General features: G+C 43.0%; 1 protein-coding gene across 1 annotated transcript in view; it reads left to right on the forward strand.

Moving 5' to 3' along the window:
• The window catches only part of USP9X (ubiquitin specific peptidase 9 X-linked), a 377,318-nt gene extending 359,597 nt beyond the window's left edge, over positions 1–17,721 (forward strand). Inside the window, exons 44-45 of the mRNA XM_030202341.1 lie at positions 14,276–14,371; positions 16,093–17,721. Of these exons, the coding sequence (XP_030058201.1) occupies positions 14,276–14,371; positions 16,093–16,227 (231 nt within the window). The 3' untranslated portion in view covers positions 16,228–17,721. The remainder of the gene's footprint in view (positions 1–14,275; positions 14,372–16,092) is intronic.
• Positions 17,722–19,543: the final 1,822 nt, after the last annotated feature.

Below are 19,543 nucleotides of genomic sequence, written 5' to 3' on the forward strand. Positions count from 1 at the left end.
GGCTTGACCTGGAACACACATTAAAACAAAGTACCCATCATACCAAAACACCTGCCAGACTTTTATCTTCTGAAAGCACATTTGTTAAATTTATTTTTTTTTGTTTACAATAATTGAGCAAGTATATCACCACAATTTCAAGGACAGTGAAGAGAAAAATAAAGTAAAACAGAATAAGAATCCCTGTGTGAAGTTATACATATACCTCACAGAAGGTATTTTAAAAAGAAAGAAGAGAGAACATTTATCACTCAAAAAAGACAACTGTGAAGGCTCAAAAAATGCCTATGTTGGAGGCTACAAATGCCTTATTTCCTGTTTGTATAAATTTCAGCAGAAGCAGACATGCCCTTAAGTTCTCCATTGTCATAATTGACAGTGGGAGCTGGGATTTCCATTGAGGAGGATGACTGGAACATCATGGAGAAGGGCTTATTGAAGGTATCTGTTTCAATGCGTTTTAAAGAAAATGCAGTCAGTTATGTTCAGATAGTACCTTACATATGCTTCCTGGGACCACTTCTGTTTGTTGTGGGGGACCTGGCACTGTGAGCCATCTTTGGTGAAGTTGTGTAAAGGCCAAAGCTTATTGGCGAGCAGTTCAACATCAGTTAAAGAGATGGCTGGGTCGACCAATTTCCTGGACTCCAGTGATATTCCTATTTCCTAAGAAACCACCAGACCCATTTCACAGACTTTGTTTGGATATCATGCCATGTGGCAGCACACTGGAAACAGCCCCAGTGTCCTCCTTGGTGAAATGGGTGACTAAACTCTGGTACATTTGTGAAATGGAGTGTTTGCTGGCTATTTAGAACTTTAGAACACTGGGCCAAGGTGTTCCGATTCAGGCTCAACAGGGAAAAAACTCACTGTCTCATCCTCTCGTCCACGTACGCTCATGTATCTGACACAATGCTTCCAGTACTGGGCTCGGCCCTCCCGATTGCCAATAGCATGAGACTTTTAGGAATACACCTGGACTCACATCTCCAGCTGGCTGATCATGTACACTTGGTTACCAAAAAAATGTTCCAGGCAATGTGGAGGCTTCGGCGCATCAGATACCTCCTTCCAAGAGACTTGTTTCGTACCCTTGTCCACTGGCTGGTCCTATCCCACCTGGATTATTGTAGTGGTATTTACGTGGGTTGTCAGGCTTCCTTATTGAAAACGTTCCAAACGGCTCAGAACACTGCGGCGAGGCTCATCCTTAAAGTAAGACGTTTTGAACATGCCGAACCCCTGCGCTTTAAACTTCATTGGCTGCCTGTACATGAGCGAATTGCTTTTAAGATCTGCTCCCTAACTCATAAAATCATCTATGGGACTGCACCGGAATACATGCTCCCCTTGATTGACCTTCCGCCTAGAAATGCCAACCCTGCCGCTCGGTCCTATCTCCATCTTCACTTTCCGAACTGTAAGGGAGTAAAGTACAAGAAACTCTTTGCCTCGTCCTTCCGTTACTGGAGTCCCAAACACTGGAATATGTTACCTCATCACCTCAAAACTCAAGAAGACCACGGCCTTTTTAAGAAGTTGTTAAAGACATTCCTCTTTGCTAAGACTTACCCCTCAACTTGCAATGTTGATTAATGTATCCTTGTCCCCTTCCCTATCTAGTTCACTCTGTTAGATGCTTGTATTACCTTTAAGTTTGTACTTTTATTTAATTTACTGTAAGCCACATTGAGCCTGCACGAGTGGGAAAATGTGGGATATAAGCAACAAATAAATAAATAAATAAATAAATATTTGTCACCATACTCTTGCTAAATGTGAAAATATTTGGAAACCTTTTGTGATTCATTGTGGAGGAGTAGCCTAGTGGTTAGTGCAGTGGACTTTGATCCTGGGGAACTGAGTTCGATTCCCACTGCAGCTCCTTGTGACTCTGGGCAAGTCACTTAACCGTCCATTGCCCCTGGTACAAAATAAGTACCTGAATATATGTAAACCGCTTTGAATGTAGTTGCAAAAACCTCAGAAAGGCGGTATATCGTCCCATTCCCCCCCCCCCCCCCCCCCCCCTTTAGAAGCATTCACTCTGTGATCCAGAATGCCTGCTGGTTGGTGGGGGGAATTCTATGGAAAATGAAAATGTGAAAAAGGTTTACAAGTGTCAGTTTGGGTCCTTTTGCTTATCCAAGGCTGTAAACCCCCCATAGGGAGGATTTGTTCTTTTTGTTTGCTTTTTGTGTGTGTGTGTTTTGTTTTGTATTGGTTCTTGGTTCTAAATCAAGAAGTCTCACAAATTCTTTTTTAAAATGCGTATGTTAAATCCCTATAATTTATTTAATAGGATTTATTTACTGCCTTTTTGAAGAAATATATGCAAAGTGGTGTATAGCAAAAATAAGAATAACATATGGAAATTTCAGGAAGAAAAATGCACCAATTTGAAGTACACTAGATAACAAGAGGAGATATTGCTTCCTCTTCTTTTGCATAGTCTTGCAGCAATGGGGAAAACCATTCATTTAACTTTGAAAAAGGAAGCTGCCTATATTTAATGTAATGTTAATACATGTTTGCAATTAAACTCCCATTCAAAGGTGACCACCAGAGTATTCCAGGAGACTACATTGCTTGGAGATTTGCTTTAAAAAAAATTACCTGCAAACTGTCTGAAGACATTGAGTTACAAACTTGATTTTTCTGTACATTTACTTCTGGTTTAAAGGTAGAGTCTGGAGACAATTTCAATATTTCTATCTACTGTTTCAACATTCCAAATGAACCTACAGATGGTATTTTCAGAAAATTAAGAAACCTTAGTTTTGGACTTGAAACATTTTTGGGCCATTCAGTTTCCTAAGAGTACAGGTTTATCGTTCATCAAACCAACCAACTCCAGTTTTTGCAGTCCTCAGTAGATTTAACTTTTGTGGTTAAAGTAGCAAGTTCTTTAATGTGTTTAGCCGCTTGTGTAATTAATGATTTAATTTGGGCAAAGATACCTCTGCCTAAATTATCAGTTACCAGCCTAATAAATTATATACTGTTTCTCCAAAACAAAGTTCTCAAATGCTGAAGCCGTAAACACCAGTAAGTCAGGCGTTCTCACCCAAGTCGATAATTGGTGTCACTTCCAATGCAAGGAAGGAAAGAGGCACTGTGTTTTCTAGAAAAGAAAATCCTGACTCCTCTATTGCCATCTTACTCAGTATCATCAGCATGTGCCATCTTCAATTTACCCTCAGCTTGACCTATCAAAATCAGAACAGGGTCTTGGGTGTGCCTTTTCTCCTTGGGGTTCAAGGTGATCTCAAAAGCCAAGGAAGATACTGGACCTTCCTCATTCAACAGTTCTGCTACCAGATGCTGCACAGAGGCTTCACGTAACATGGCACCATGAGTAACAAGAGAGTTCATCAGGCCTGTCCCCACTGGACCCGTTGCTATCATGGCAGAGACATAAGATTTAGCCTTTTGCTTCTCCACTGTAGATAGGATCAAGCAAAACCTTAGATAACAGAAAATGTGGAGCCTCACACCAAACATCTACCTTGCTACTCCCAGTTCCTTTCTGCCATAGTGAAAGCACATTTTAAGCCATGAACAAATTGACATAGAGAGACCTACAAAGAGAGAGGGCACCCACCACCTACCAGTGCTTGAACCAGTCACCAGCATGGCTTTAGTCCAATAGCTTCCTTTGGTCATAGTGAAACAGAAGCTGTTGGAACAGGAACATGATCGTTGCTCCCTAAAAGACAAAAACAAAACCCCACACCTTACAATCTACCAAAGATGAGAAAAAGGTAAAACTTTTCACTTACAGCTCACTCTTAAACTCATATGGCAGATTGGGTACATCAACAATTTATAAGCACCAAAAAATGTAAAGTAAATATTTTGTGTGTAGGGATACTGGTATCAATAAAATATAAATTTAGGTGTTTATTTTTCAGTTAGAGTTGTGTTTGATGATATTTAAGATTGGCATTTTTACCTTCCAATCACATTTTATTAAGTTACTTTTATTATTTCAACATACTTTGTTTCCAACCCCAGTATGAGAGCACACTGAGATAGTTTTTGGGCTTTGTCAATTCTGGGTAGCTTGCTTTCCTTGTTCGTTCATGCCTAAACAGAAAAAGAAACTCGGGGGTAATCCCCCTGGAACCTTTATCCTATCAACCTCTGGCAGATATTAAATCAAAGCTTTGCTCATCACCTGTCCAACCCAAGATCTGCTTTGCCTCCAGCCTGGATGGTGAGATGCCACTGATCCCCAAAGTGCAATCCATCCTCCCTCTTCTGTCTTTGTTGAGTGCAGCTTTGTAGTTGCAACTGATTCCAGTGGCAGGAATTGTGAGGAGATGCAGCCACCATTGGTGCACTGTTAGGTCCTGCCAGAGGATCGTGGGAATCACTGCTGAAGCAGAGAGCATGGTCGGAAGACCTTGCATCAAGAGAGTTCATGGGAGACACTAGAAGAGCAATTGCAGAAGATAGAGCTACTTGGTGGGTAGCAGCAGATGGGGTAAGGCAGGAGCATAGTCCCCCTTCCCCCTGACTTCCTGTGGTTTTGGCACTGCTCTCATGCAAAATATTCTAGGGAGGCCATTTGGACATCTGTGTCTTTACATCAGGCTTTTTTCTTCAGCGGTTTCCTGACTGCATATTCAGTTAAGAAGAGTCAGGGTCATGAGTCTTTGTTAAGCAGATCAGGTGCAAAAACTGGGAGCCCTGTCCCTCTTAAATGGACGTTGCCATAGCAAATGAGAAGTTGCCGGTTGAGAATAAGTTTAGGTTGGCAGGAAATTTGAAAATTTGAAAAAATATTCTAGATGTTTGAATTTTTTGTTTGTTTCCCATAACTCAGGTGTATTTCTCTATTGGAATTTAAAAAAAAAATATTTGAGTAAGACTCTTGAGAATACCAAAAACCGCTATACCACCTTTAAATAAGACCAACCTACTATTTTCCTGGAGACAGAGAATTTGATCAATAGAGTGGAGTTCAAGAAGAAGAGAATGTGGGAGCTGAAATTGAGAACGATGACTCATTTTTTTGTGGAACAGTCAGAGACTGTTAACTTATTTTTTTGTTTCAACAAGACAGATTTGGTTATGAGATTGTACTTTCGGAACAGTGAGGCACTTTTTATTGGAAGGTATATTGGGTATTTCGGGATGTTTCTTGAAAATACAGCAGGGCAGGAAGCAGCTTCTCTCCATGCGAGAAGAGCTGTGTGCCCTTTGAAAGTTTTTGTTTATCTATATAAATGTATGGCTAGATGATGTGATATGTGGGGGGGGGGGGTTAACCTTCCCAGTTAAAACGTTTCTTGAGTCTTTGTTTTATTTATTTTTTTTGTTACATTTGTACCCCACATTTTCCCACCTTTTTCCAGGCTCAATGTGGCTTACATAGTACCGTAATGGCATTTGCCAATTCGGTTGATAACAAATACAGGTTGTATTGTGGTCTGATGAGGTAGGTGTGTATTAGGCAACAAGAGGGTCGAAGGGAATATAGATTGCATATTGTCCAGTAAGATCATTGGTTATGCTGTGTTGCTGGTTTGGGGGATTTACGGTGGGTCGGTGGGGTAGGCCTTTTTGAAGAGGTTTTTTAGTGATTTCCTGAAGTTTAAATGGTGATGGATTGTTTTCACAGCTTTTGGGAGTGCATTCCATAGTTGTGCACTTACGTAGGAGAAGCTAGATGCGTAAGTTGTTTTGTATTTTAGTCCTTTGCAGTTTGGGTAATGTAGGTTTAGGTATGATCGTGATGATCAGATTCTGTTTCTGGTTGGTAGATCTATGAGGTCTATCATGTATCCTGGGACTACTCCGTAAATAATTTTGTGGATCAGGGTGCAAATTTTGAAGGTGATCCTTTCTTTGATTGGGAGCCAGTGCAGCTTTTCTCAGAGTGGTTTGGCACTTTCGAATCGTGTTTTACCAAATATCAGCCTGGCTTCTGTGTTTTGGGCGGTCTGGAGGTTTTTTGTGAGTTGATCTTTGCATCCCGCGTAGATTCCGTTGCAGTAATCTGCATGACTTAGGACCATTGATTGTATTAGGTTTCGAAAAATTTATCTCTGGAAGAAAGGCTTTAATCGTTTCCACATTGAGTTTGCTCCCTCTTCTGTACGCTGCTCTGGGTGGTGTGGAGAAAGGTGGGACAGATGCTGGGTCGAAGTTCTCGAGTAACACTTTTCTTGCCTTTGGTGGCATAAAGGAATCCTGTGCAGAAGGAATGGATCCTCAGAAGCTTAGCCGAAATTGGGTGGCAGAGCAGGTGGGGGGAAGAGGGGTTGGTGGTTGGGAGGCGAGGATAGTGGAGGGCAGACTTATACGGTCTGTGCCAGAGCCGGTGATGGGAGGCGGGACTGGTGGTTGGGAGGCAGGAAGTACTCCTGGGCAGACTTGTACGGTCTGTGCCTTGAATAAGGCAGGTACAAATCAGGGTAAGGTATACACATATGTTCGTCTTGTTGGGCAGACTGGATGGACCGTGCAGGTCTTTTTCTGCCGTCATCTACTATGTTACTATGTGGGAAATTAGGAGTTCCTGCCTGGCTTTTTGGAGGGAGCGTTCAAACACTGGGTGTCGAACAGTGCTCTGTATCTTTTTCATGTGGTGACTGATTTGGGGGTTATTTGAAATCTTTGGCAGACTTAAGGGCAGAATTTCAACTGGGAGCACAGGCCTATTTCTAGTACTACCAGTTGCGGCATTATGTAGCTTCCCTGCCAGTGGAGGCGGTATCCTCGTCCTTGCATGAAACTTTTACAGAGGTGTACTGGTTGGATGACCAGTTGTTGGTTCCGTTGAAGTGCTATCATAAACCGCTTCAGGAGTTAATCCTCGATCTTGATTATAAAAAATTATATGGATAAATGGAATGCAGATCTAGATACTATTATTACTGAGGAGCAATTGAAACGCTGTATCCTTCAAAACCAGGCTGTTACATAGGATATGTTGTATGGTGAGTTGCAATATCACTTTTATCTCTGACTTTGTCTCTCCACGTAGGGCTTATTTGGGTACTTTATCACCTACTGTGTAATGTCCAAAGTGTACTCAGGAACTAGCCACTTTAGGTTACATGTTCTGGAGGTGCCCACTTATATTGTCTTTTTGGAGAAATGTGTTTCTCATGTCAACTATCTCTGGAGTTGTAGGTGGCAGGCTAAGCCTGAAATGTTTGACAAGATTTCGGTTACTCATCCTACTCCCATAGGTTTATTGGGCTTTCTAAAACGAATCATCCTTTTGGGAAAGAAATGTATTTTACAGAAGTGGCTGGACGGAGATTCACCAACCTTGGCTCAGTGGAGATCGGCAATGCTACATTTGATGGTGCTGGAGCTCCGGTCATAAGTACATAAGTATTGCCATACTGGGAAAGACCAAAGGTCCATCAAGCCCAGCATCCTGTTTCCAACAGTGGCCAATCCAGATCACAAATACCTGGCAAGATCCCAAAAAAGTACAAAACATTTTATACTGCTCATCCTTGGACATGGTCCCAGGTTATGGCTTTCAAGCTCGTTGGGAACCTTTCTGAAACTCACTGACACCATTGGCTTGTAGCCAGTTATTGAACTACAAGCATATTTTACATGGACTCTATGTGTATGGAGCAGGGGAGACATACGAGTGGGGGAGGGAGGTTTGTGGGTGTGTGTTCATTTTCTGAAAGTTGGGTGCCTGTTTACTTACGTATTGCACTGTTAGTATTATTTATATACCTAATAAATGTCACGTCTGTGGCCGTGACCACCCTCAACCTTACCTTCTTTCTGGGGGTCATCAGCTGTGCTGGCTTCTGTCTGTGTTTGTCTTGTCTCTAGTCTCTGGGCTGATTGCTTCACTAGACCTCACCTGTGTGGGCTATGCCTCTCTAGGGAGCCAGCATCTAAGATGGCTGCCACTGGCTCTGTGCCAGCTTCCAAGATGGCTCCTGCTTGTCTTTCCTGTGGGCTCACTTCCTATGTGTGTCAAGCCTCTCTTTGGGGTCTGTGTACTTCCTGCTTCTGCCCTACTGCTGGTGACTCATCAGTGAGAGCCTTCTTAAGGAAGTGCGGTGCTTGCAGTCAGGGCCTTTGCATAAGTGTTATGCTCTTAGGCCAGGTCAGGTTAGTAAGTGTCTGCTGCACTACTGCTTAGCCTCTCTCTGTGTTCCAGCCCAGTTTCTTTCTGTGTCTGTGTCTCTGTTGTCCTTCCGTGGGGGGTCTTCCCTGCCACTGTCTGTCTGAGGACTGCGGGTCCTTCCTGGCTTACCCTGTGTTTGGGGTGAAGCCTCTGTTCCTGGCTTACCCTGTGTTTGGGGTGAAGCCTCTGTTCCTGGCTTACCCTGTGTTTGGGGTGAAGCCTCTGTCCCTGGCTTACCCTGGGTTGGGGTGAAGCCTTTGTCCGGGTTTGTTCGCTGTGCTGCCTGCCCAAGACCCTTGGCCTGTTATTCCTGGTTTGCTCTCTTTACCCTGAATCCTGCTTTGCCTAGTCTGTGTGCCTACCCTGCGTGTATATCCTGAATCGTGTATCTGTCTGGCTAGTGTGTTTTCCTGGGTGATTATTCCTGTATCCTGTCTCCACCTAGCTAGAGGGTGTACCCTGTGAGTATTCTCGGATCCCCGTTCTGCCTAGTGTGTTGCTGCCCTAGTCCTTGCTCCTGCTAGCTTCTGTACGCCTTGTGTTCCTTGGTCTGTCTTCTGGGTCTTGCTAGTGGCTGTGCAGCAGCACACTGTGTTTAGTTCCTAGTCCAGTCTCCCTCGTGTTTCCTAGACCCAGGGTGGGTCCTCTGGATCTTCCATTCCTGCCTTATCCTGCAAGTCCTGCCGGCCACCTGCCAGTGGCGTACCAAGGGGGGGCGGTGGGGGCGGTCCGCCCTGGGTGTGGGCGGGTGGGGGGGTGCTCCGTCGTCTCCAGCCACCACCCTGTGTTGTGTTTTTTTTTTTTTTTTAATCCCATGCAGCGAGCGATGCAGGCAGCGCCTCGTGTCTGCCCTGCTGAGTGCTGTGAAAAAAGAAAATCGCTTCGCTAGCGTCGGGCCTTCTTTCGCTATGTCCCACCCACTTTTGAGGTAACTTCCTATTTCCTCGAGGGCGGGACATAGCAAGAGAAGGCCCGATGCCAGCGAAGCAATTTTCTTTTTTCACAGCACTCAGCAGGGCAGACACGAGGCACTGCCTGCGTCGCTCGCTGCATGGATTTAAAAAGAAAATGCAGGGTGGTGGCAGGAGAAGAGGGCTCTGTTGCTCTCCACGGAGGGGGGGGGGGGCTCAGATGGGAGAAGGAGGTGGGGGAGCTCAGAGGGGGAGAAGGGGACTGGGGAAGGGCGTGCTCATAGGGGCTCTCAGAGGGGAGAAGGGAATTGGGGAGGGGTTGGGGAGCTGAGAGGGGTTCTCAGAAGGGAGAAGGGAACTGGGAAGGGCTGGGGGAGCTCAGAGGGGTTCACAGAGGGGAGAAGGGAATTGGGGAGGGGTGGGGGAGCTCAGAGGGGTTCTCAGAAGGGAGAAGGGAACTGGGGAGGGGTGGGGGAGCTGAGAGGGGTTCGCAGAGGGGAGAAGGGAACTGGGGAGGGGTGGGGGAGCTCAGAGGGGTTCTCAGAAGGGAACTGGGGAGGGGTGAGGGAGCTCAGGAGTTCGCAGAGGGGAGAAGGGAATTGGGGAGGGGTGGGGGGAGCTCAGAGGGGTTCGCAGAGGGGAGAAAGGAACTGGGGAGGGGTGGAGGAGCTCAGAGGGGTTCGCAGAGGGGAGAAGGGAACTGGGGAGGGGTGGGGGAGCTGAGGGGTTCTCAGAGGGGAGAAGGGAATTGGGGAGGGGTGGGGGAGCTGAGAGGGGTGCTCACAGGGGAGAGGGGGATTGGGGAGGGGTGGGGGTGCTCAGAGGGGAGAAGGGGTCTGAAGCTGTAACTGGGGTCTGACAAGGGGGCAGGAGGGAGAGTGGGTCCATGCCTGGGGCAGGTGGGAGAATGGGTCTGGGTCTGAAAAGGGGGGGATGCAAAGCATGTGGTGGATGAAGGGGGCTGGAACTGGGGGCTGAAAAAGAGGGTATTTGGGATAAGGGGGCTAGTGCTGGAACTGTGGGCTGGAACGGGGCAGGGGCTGAAACTGGGGGCTTTAAAGGGGACAGGGAGAAGTGGCTGGGGTTGAAACTAGGGGCTGAAAAGGGAACAGGGAGAAGTGGCTGGGGGCTGAAGCTCAGGACTGATGGGAGAAAAGGGCTGGGGACTGGTGGGATAGTAGGGCTGAAAAGGGCAGGTGGGAGATGTGGGCTGGGGCTGGAACTAGGGGCAGGTGGAACTGGGGGCTGAAAAGGGGGGCAGAGAAAGAGGGGACAGACCCTGGATGGAAGTGGGGAGCATGAGGGAGGGCAGACCCTGGATGGAAGTGGGGAGCTGCGTATGCCTTGTAGCGCTATAGAAATGCTAAATAGTAGTAGTAGTAGTAGTAGGAGCATGAGGGAGGGCAGACCCTGGATGGATGGGAGAGGGAGGGCAGATGGATTGAAGGGGCAGAGAGAAAGGGCAGATGGTGGGTGGAAGGGGGAGAGAGAAAGAGGGCAGACTGGGGCAAATGATGGATGGAAGGGAGAGAGAGAGAGGGCAGACAGTGGATGGAAGGGACATTAGAGAGGGCAGACACTGGATGGCAGAGAGAGAGCAGAGACAGATCCTGGATGGAAGGAAGACAGTGAAAAGAAGATGAGGAAAGCAGAAACAATAGACAACAAACTGTAAATATATATTTTTATTATTTTGCTTTAGGATATAGTATTGTAGCTGTGTTGTTTATAAATAGAACATGTAAATAAGGTAATCTTTTTATTGGACTAATTTTAATACATTTTGACTTAACTTTCAGAGAACAAAACCCCCTTCCTCAGGTCAGGATAGGATACTGTAACAGCACTATACTGTACTGACCTGAGGAAGGAGATTTTGGCCTCTGGAAGCTAAATGTATTAGGCCAGTAAAATGGTATTATTTTATTTTCTGTATTTGTTTTATTTCTATTTGTTAATTTGTAAAGTGGTGATTGGTATTTGTTAGTTTTTTCAAATTTACATCTGGTCTCTTTATATTTTGCACAGTACTAGAGGACATTTTCTGTTTCTGTGGTGTTGCATTGTATGCAGAGTCTGGCTTCGGGGGTTCAGTTTAATTTTTGTCTAAATAGAAAGTTTATGATTACTTATTCTATAGTGGATTAGGTTGTATCTGTGTTTGTGAAAAAGACATGGCTTTCGGTTGGCATTGACTGTGCAGGATCGACGATCTGTACTAATCTGTTTTCGTTTTACAATAGGTGAATTGATGTTCTAGTGCTCACTGTAGTGTTTAAGATGCTTTCCTTTTCCTTGTGTGACTCGTACAAATTACTGCTTATGGTATGGTAGAATTGCTCTATAGGTCCTGAGTGTTTTGTATTCTCGGTATGCCTAGTACTGGATTAGGGGGGGGGGGGTGTCAGCTACCCTAGGTACGCCACTGCCACCTGCATTTCGGAGCTCAACTCCGGAGGAACGGTGGCTAAGTGCAGGTGAAGCTGTTCCTGTTTCGTCTGTTCTAGTTGCCTGCCTTGTACTACTCCAGTCCAGAGTTCCAGTACTGCTCTTCGGGGTATCCAGTTCCAAGGTGGTCTTGCCTGCCGCTGCCGCTCCTCGGCAGTGGCCCAAGGGCTTACGAACTCCAGTCCTGCCTCAAGGACCTGACAGGATGCCAAGGCCCTCGAGAATGCAACATAAAGATGAGTTATAAAAAAAAAAATTTAAGAACTTTCGCACCGTGGAGCAATACGAAGGCATTATAACATTTTCATTTTCCATTTTTTTCCTAATAATTCCTAACATTCTGTTTGCTTTCTTAGCTGCCACTGCACACTGAGCAAAGGTTTTTAACATATCAACAATGACACAGATCCTTTTCCTGGGTGATGACAGATCCTTTTCCTGGGTGGTGATTCCTAATGTGGAACCTTACATCATGTAGCTATAGTTTGGGTTCCTTTTGCATCATTTTGCATTTGCTCACATTAAACATCATCTGCCGTTTGGATGGCCAGTCTCGTAAGATCCTCTTGCAATTTTTCACAATTTTCTTGCAGTTTAACAAGTTGATTTGAAGGAGCAGATGCAGTGTATTTAAGCAAACACTCAACAGCGTTATTTGATTCATGGGTAGAGAAGGCCAGAACATACCTGAATGGGTGGTTTCCCCAGATTGTTGGAAATGAAGATATCTAGATTATGATGAAGAGGAGTCCTGTGGGGCTAGAAGAGGCTGTGGCAGAGGGATTTGAAAAACTGAAATGTTCTCAATAAAGAAGAGGAGAATTACAAAAGTTCACCCCCGCATCTTGCCCCAAGGAGCATGACCTACTAAGTGGACACACACCTGCAGTGCAGGACACCACTGACAGTTTGAATATAAAGACAAAATTTCCAGTTGGGGCTTACGTCTAGGTCATGTAACAATGGGACAGGTCAGGTTGGGTGCAAGAGTACTGGAGCAGATCAGAGATGTACAGAGAACATCTGGGTCAAGTGACAGCGGGACAGGTTGGGTTGGGTACAGGAGCAGATGGAGAGCCTGTAACAAAAATACAATATGCAAGTCAGGTTTCAAACACAATCATTCACAGCACATCTCATGTGCATTTTCCTCCCTGATTTGGGGTAGGTTTGTGTTACTTCCTATATAATAATTCTCACCTCCAACAGGATGTGCCTGGGACCATGCCTGCCGGAAGTGGTCTGCTAGGCAGGCATGCACTGACCTCAGTGACAGACAATTTGGCAAAGCAAAACAATCTGAGTGCTGGTTGATAGGAGAGTTTTAAAAGACTGAAGGAACCGAAAGTGTTAAATGGGGGGAGGGGGGAGTCCTGAACGACTGAAAGACATGAACATTTGGGAAAGGAAAACAATCTGAATGCTGGCCATTAGGACACAGGGTAGATAGGAGAGTTTTAAAAGACTGAAGGAAACGAAAGTGTTAAACTGGAGAAGGGGGGGTGGAGTTGTGAATGACTGAAAGACATGCAAATTTGGGACAGGAAAACAATCTCAATGCTGGCCATTAGCACACAGGGTACATAGGAGAGTTTTAAAAGACTGAAGGAACCAAAAGTGTTCAGGATGGGGGGAAGTTCTGAATGAATGAAAGAAATGAAAATTTACGAGAGGAACACAATCTGAATGCCGGGCATTTGTACACAGGGTAGATAGGACACTTTAAAAAAAAAATGAAGGACGTGAAAGTATTACATCTTGGGGGAGGGGTGAGGAGGAAAGCGGTGGGGTATCCGGATACTGGGCGTTAGGGCCACGGGGGTACATAGACTTTTGAAAGCCTTAAGGAACCCAAAGTGTGGGAAGGAGGAGGAAAAGGAGGGAACGGGGTGAGGGGCATTAGGAACGGGAGGGGGGCCCTGTCACACACTCCCATTCTCACACACACACTGTCACACAGACAGTCTCACTCTGTCACACACCCGCACATTCACTCTGGCTCTCTCTCTCTCAAACATACACACTCCCAGGAAAACCTTGCTAGCGCCCGTTTCATTCGTTCCAGAAACGGGCCTTTTTTACTAGTTTTTGATATAAGTGGCAGCCCCAACATCAAGCGCTGCTTTTTAATTTAAAAAATTGAAGGCTGTCCTTTGTGTCCCTCTTAATTTTGTCATGTGTCATTCCTGTCCGCAAATCTGTTTCCTTCTTATAGGATTCTTTTCCTCCATTTCTGAAGTCTCCTTCCTGGAGGATTTCCACCTTCAACTCTTTCCACTACAGATGCTGTGATTGGACAGTCCTTTACTGCGAGTGGTGCTTGGGAGAAATTCATTCTGGCTCACCACTTAATCCTCTTGTACCCACCATAATCTGTTCCTCATTCTTGGGATCCTCTGTGGTTGGTTAATGCACTGCGAATGTGGGAGATAGCTTCCTTTTACTTATCCGTCTGTAATTTGTTTTTCAGATACCAAATCTGAGAACACAAGCAGTTCTTTAATAAGCAAGCATGAAAACGAGCTTGTCTCTTCCCCAGAAACAGTGCTTATATAGGAAAGCAAGAAGTTAGGGTAAAGTTGGAAGAGAAGGAAGTTCTGCAAAATATAGCAATCATGTCTACCTGAGTATTTTGTTGGCTTTCTTTTAATCTTTTCTTTAGCTAGATTAGCTTTTGCCAGTTACGTTGTTTTACTAAGTTATTTCCCCTAAAAATGAATTGTTTGAGGAAATTTGACTTGAGAAATTAGAACCTGGATATAGTCATAACCATTCGCCCTGATTTGATTTATAGGAGCCAGATGACCCAGATGCCCCAGATGAGCATGAGTCTTCCCCACCAGAGGATGCCCCATTATATCCCCATTCACCTAGTTCCCAGTATCAGCAGGTAAATATCACATGATTTTGTTTTTTCTCTTGCAGGGTTCTGTCTCTGTTTTTGTGTGTTCTCAGGGCCACATTAAGTAGGTAAGAAAGAACATATTTTATATTGGGATTTATTCACCCAGTCCATGGTGGTGGAAACCCCTCTGTAAGTTCTTAGTGAATATTTAACAGACCTAAATCAATTTACTTTCAGGAATATATTTGGTGTTGCATAAAGAGCCTATATTAAAACAACACCTGCATTTTCCACCCAGCTTTCAAAGGTGCCTTTGTTGCTGCTTTAAGACAGGCCATTTGCAGCAACCCAGCTTGTTTGTTTGTTTATTGAGGACTTGATATACTGCCTTTCACAACAAATCTAAGCGGTATGCAAAAAGCAAGCAACTTGCTCCCCTCTGTACTCGCTATAATTTTTTGCCACAGTCTAATTGTATTTCAAATTGCATATCATAGGAAGACTTGGTAGTTACCAAATTGTAGCAAAGAGGGGTTTTTGTTTCAGTAATTCAGAGGACTGTTTGCTGTATTACTAATTGCACTGACTGTTACAAAGCAGTAAAATCTGTTTTAGTCTGAGTTACATGCAGTTCCCTGGGCATATCAATTGGTTATTGATGATATGACTATGCAGAAATGCAAGTTTAATCTCTCAGAATGTTAAGTTTGAGCTAGAACATGTCAGTTTAATTCTAACATACCAGTAATAAGTGTAAACATGTTTTACTCTTGGTGTGTTTCACCTGCTGGCACCGCTTCTAGTCTAAAGGCCCTAAGTTAATTACCGTTTTTGTTTCCCCTGTTATCCTCAAAACTATTTTTTTTACATATCCTTAATCTGCTAATTTAATTCCCTTTCCTGCCCAACCCCATTCTCCCTTCATTCTGCTTTCCTTACTGATGTTCTCAGCAGAGCAGTTGGTAAGTGATTTGACTCTTAGCTGTTTCCCCAGCCCTTGGGAGTTCAGCCACAGTTCCTCACAGACTCACTGATTAACCCATTTCCTGTGTGATGTGTTCACTTTATCACAGCAGGTAACATGTTCACTGGCTTTTTAAACATAAAATCTCTTTTCCTAATGGCAGTTGGTGCAATTAAACAGCAAGCCTTCTACTCTTGAAATGTGCAGGAAGACCTTACTGAAGTTATATGGTATTTGGTGGGAAGAGAGTTGTATTTGGTGGGAAGAGAGTTTAATGCTGCCTTTCTTCGCTTTGATAGATCTGTATGGGAAAGTTGTAATGCATTTGACTTCTTTAGTTTAATAAAGTAAAGTTTGATTTATGAAATTAACATATGCTAAATTTCAACAAAATTGCCTTTATGGCAATTTTTATAGATATAATTCCCATGCAGTTCCTAATTTTGGCATTTTCTAATTAAGCGTTACACATCACATAGACTACTTTACTTTCCTTCCATCTCCCTCTTTTCCTGCTGCTGCTTAATGCTTTGCATGAAAACTGTTTGCAACTTTAAATTCGGAATTTGTGGCTATTTGGTTATTCAGTGCATTATTTGGTTTACTGACTTTAAATAGAGACATTTTATATACTTTAATAATTTAATCTGCATTAGACTCAAAACATTGGAATGTACACCAGTTACGTACTGCCGTCTCTGAGCAAGAAGAATTTAAGGTGTACTGGTTCAAAATGGACATCCTTAAGCCTTCTAATGAATGCTACATATTTACAGTAGATAATTTTTATATCTGTTTTCAGAATAACCATGCGCATGGACAGCCATATACAGGCCCTGCAGCACATCATATGAACAACCCTCAGCGAACAGGCCAACGAGCACAAGAAAATTTTGAAGGCAATGAAGAAGTTCCCCCAGCTCAGACTAAAGATTAGTGAAATGCACATAATCATTTAACTTGCCCCCTGAAGACTGTGAACCCAGGCCTTACGAGTTCAACCTTTCTCTGTGTCTGGCTAATAGTTAAACCTAGAAAACTATTCCTAATCAACTTGGGAGCGGAGAGTCTATTCACTGTCTTATCTGCAGAAAATTTGCTGTCAATATATAACCCGCCTGCAGTGGAAAGTGTATAGTGTTTTGTAATAAATGGCCTGATGCTACTGTGTAAATGGCAAAGGTGTATATAGTATATTAATGTTTGACTGTTAATTCTTTAAGCAAGACTTTTTTGGGGCTTAATGAGACTCGAATTTAAAGAAAAAAAAAAAAACAGTGTAATTTTTGCTGTATCTGCTATGCTCTACAAGAAGGATTGCCTGCCTGGCGACCGTCGGATCTGCTCCTTTCCAACAGAAAGCCGAGCCATGTCAACCACAGAAATCATTTCATGTTAATTCTTTGCCACTGTTGCCACTGGAGTCAAATTTTACTATGAACAACTTAATAGCTGGTAACCTTTTAATTATTTGGTTGATGTGGACAAGTGGTGATGTAACATTGTTTCTAGATCTCTTTTCATTGCCTTTTTCATTCTGGTATTAGTTTATTCATTTTGAAGCTCTAGTTATGCTGTAACATATAGCATGGCTTCAGACTGGGTTAGTGTTACCAGTGAGTGGGGAAAATGACGTTGAGGGTTAGCCGTTGACCCTCCAATAACTGCACTGTTCGGATCTGCTCTTTCCCGTTACACTTCAGACAGTAACGTGAGGCAGAGAAACATGGCAAGCAAATGGCTTTCAGTTGCACATGTATTCCTCACACCTGATATTGGCAAGTCTTTCTCTGAGTGGGATTAAAAAAAACACTTAGTTTTCAGTAATAGGAATTTACAAGATTTAAAAACAAATATGCAAAAATTTGCTATGCCAGGATGCCTGGAGCATAATAGAGACTGTATTTGGTGTGCTTGTTTTGTTTCTTTGGTAGAGCTTATTAGATAAACTTGTAATACTTTCCTTCTACTGCAGCTCAGTGAAGAGGAAGTCGCCAAAATTACACAATACTTGTGAGCAGCATTGTTCCAGGGAAGACTCGCTGGTATTCACTCGTTCACAGTTCTACTTATAAGCAAGAATTGTGTTAGCTCTTAACCCATTATACAAGAAATCATAATGCTAGATGCAGGGTTCCATTCTAAAGGAAACTACTGGTTAGTGAAATACAATTCCGAAGTATCTTGATTCCAGAATAAACATTTGTTTTAAAGATTTCAAGGAAAGCATCAGTAAATACTGTATTTAAAAGAAAATTGATAACTTGAATGTGTGTAATTTTTTTTTTTTGTTTTTTTGGAACCTGTCTAAAAACCAAATACCCCGGCAAAACAAATATGGCCCATCCTTATAATATTTAAATATTTTGCTGTTTTATTTTATAGAAATTATTTTGCTGAATTCACAAAATAGAATTTGATTTACGAAGAATGTTTTGTCCTGTTGTTTTTTTTTTAAGTAAATCACACACAGCATTGAATTCTGTGCTGAGAGCAAAGTGCAGAATTCGGGAAGTGAAAGAAAATCCAGCCCTTGATAAGAATAAAAACATTAGGCTACTAGCACTGTGTTAACTTTTATTTCTTACGTGATGTGTTGTACTTTTATGTGTAATTAGGGAATGCAGAACAGGGTGTACAGTAATGAAAGACAAATTGCAAATTTGTGACATTGTTTTTCTTACATAGTATTCTACTGTAGCAGCTTTTTAACAAAATCATTGTTCCATATAAAAGCAATGAAGGTTTTTATTAAGTTTTATGTCCTAACATACTATGCATTATGCCATGTAAAACTGATGATGTGTTAACTGCTGTCTGGTTCAAAACAAATCCAAGAAAACCTACTTAGGCCTGAAGGGCTTATGCCTGAAGATCACATGCTTTCAGCCTCCAGCATGAAGTTAGCATGGTCAGTTCATAAAATAGCTTTATTTTGAGGGAAGAATACTTTGAAGCATCGATCAAAGACATTAATTCTAACTCACAGAAGTTGTTCCTGGAATTCACTGAATTGCTGTCCATTCCGTGTATGGTTGCAGATGTATAGGGTGGTGGGAGACATAACTTATTTGGTCAGATTTCTGTGTAAAAAGGTGGTGGTATCCCAAAAAATGTTTTCCAGCTAGTCCAATAATAACCATTTTAACTGTCATACTGGTCTATCAAAATTTGAAGTATCTGAACATGTCTCCTCAGTAAGATGTGAGAAATTTAAATTTGCACAAAATTTGTCTGTCTACTGTTGATTGTGGGACTGAAATGACTTTAGACCTGTTTTTCTTTACCTTGTCCTGGTCTGAATTGGATAGGTAGAGGGGCTTCCAAGCACAGTTCAATATACTACTTCTGTGCTGTGTCTTTAATGAATGTGTAAATAGCAGTTGCAATGGGAGTTTGAAACTGCTGCTTTATATGTAAACCAACAGGATCCAATTAAGATAATAGTTCTGGCTAGTCAAGTGCATCTCAAACCTTCATTCCACAGTCAGTCGGGTTGTCAGGGTATCTGCCAGTTTGTCTTATGAACGTTTTGGATGTCCTGAAAACCTGACTGGCATGTACATTCAATAAGATATGTTTGAGAAACACTGATCTGCATAAAATATTGATCTGCTTGTTTCTTTACTTCTATTGCTGTCCTTTTCATTTTATTCACAAAGATGAGCCGTGCTGGATCAGGCTTAAAATCCATTGAGCCCCGTGTCCTGTCTACAGCAATAGCAATTCCCACTGGCAAATCCCAAAAAGTTGATCAGTTGTTTCCTAATTTCATAAGTCATCTGTTTTTAGGAGTGTGTTTGGGGTGGCAGACTCCTCCTCCTGTCTGTCACAACCAGGGGTGAGATTTAGCACCATAAGCCTTCAGCACTAACCTATAACCACTGTGAAATGTTTACAGTAGGTATTGTGGAAGACCAGAGGATTATGTTGCAATAGTCTAGGCGTCACGACAAGAGAGCATGGAGAATAATGTTCTGCAAGAAGAAATCTAGAAAAGGACAACCCGTTCTAAATTTATTTATTTGACAAAGAGAAATTAAACATTCTTTCGCGACAGATGAAATATGATGGGTCCAGAATCCAAAGTGTCTGAAATGTGAAACAGTGGCAATTGAAGGAGGACAGAGGTTGCCTGTTATCCAACAAGCAATGGTTTTGGATGGGTTCAGGATAAGTTGATTTTCTTCAAGCCAAGACACAGTTTTGGAGAGACATGAATTTAGACAGGTCAGGACAGAGAGAGTTTACTT

Source organism: Microcaecilia unicolor, chromosome 4 (assembly GCF_901765095.1).
Source record: "Microcaecilia unicolor chromosome 4, aMicUni1.1, whole genome shotgun sequence".
Taxonomy (NCBI): domain Eukaryota; kingdom Metazoa; phylum Chordata; class Amphibia; order Gymnophiona; family Siphonopidae; genus Microcaecilia; species Microcaecilia unicolor.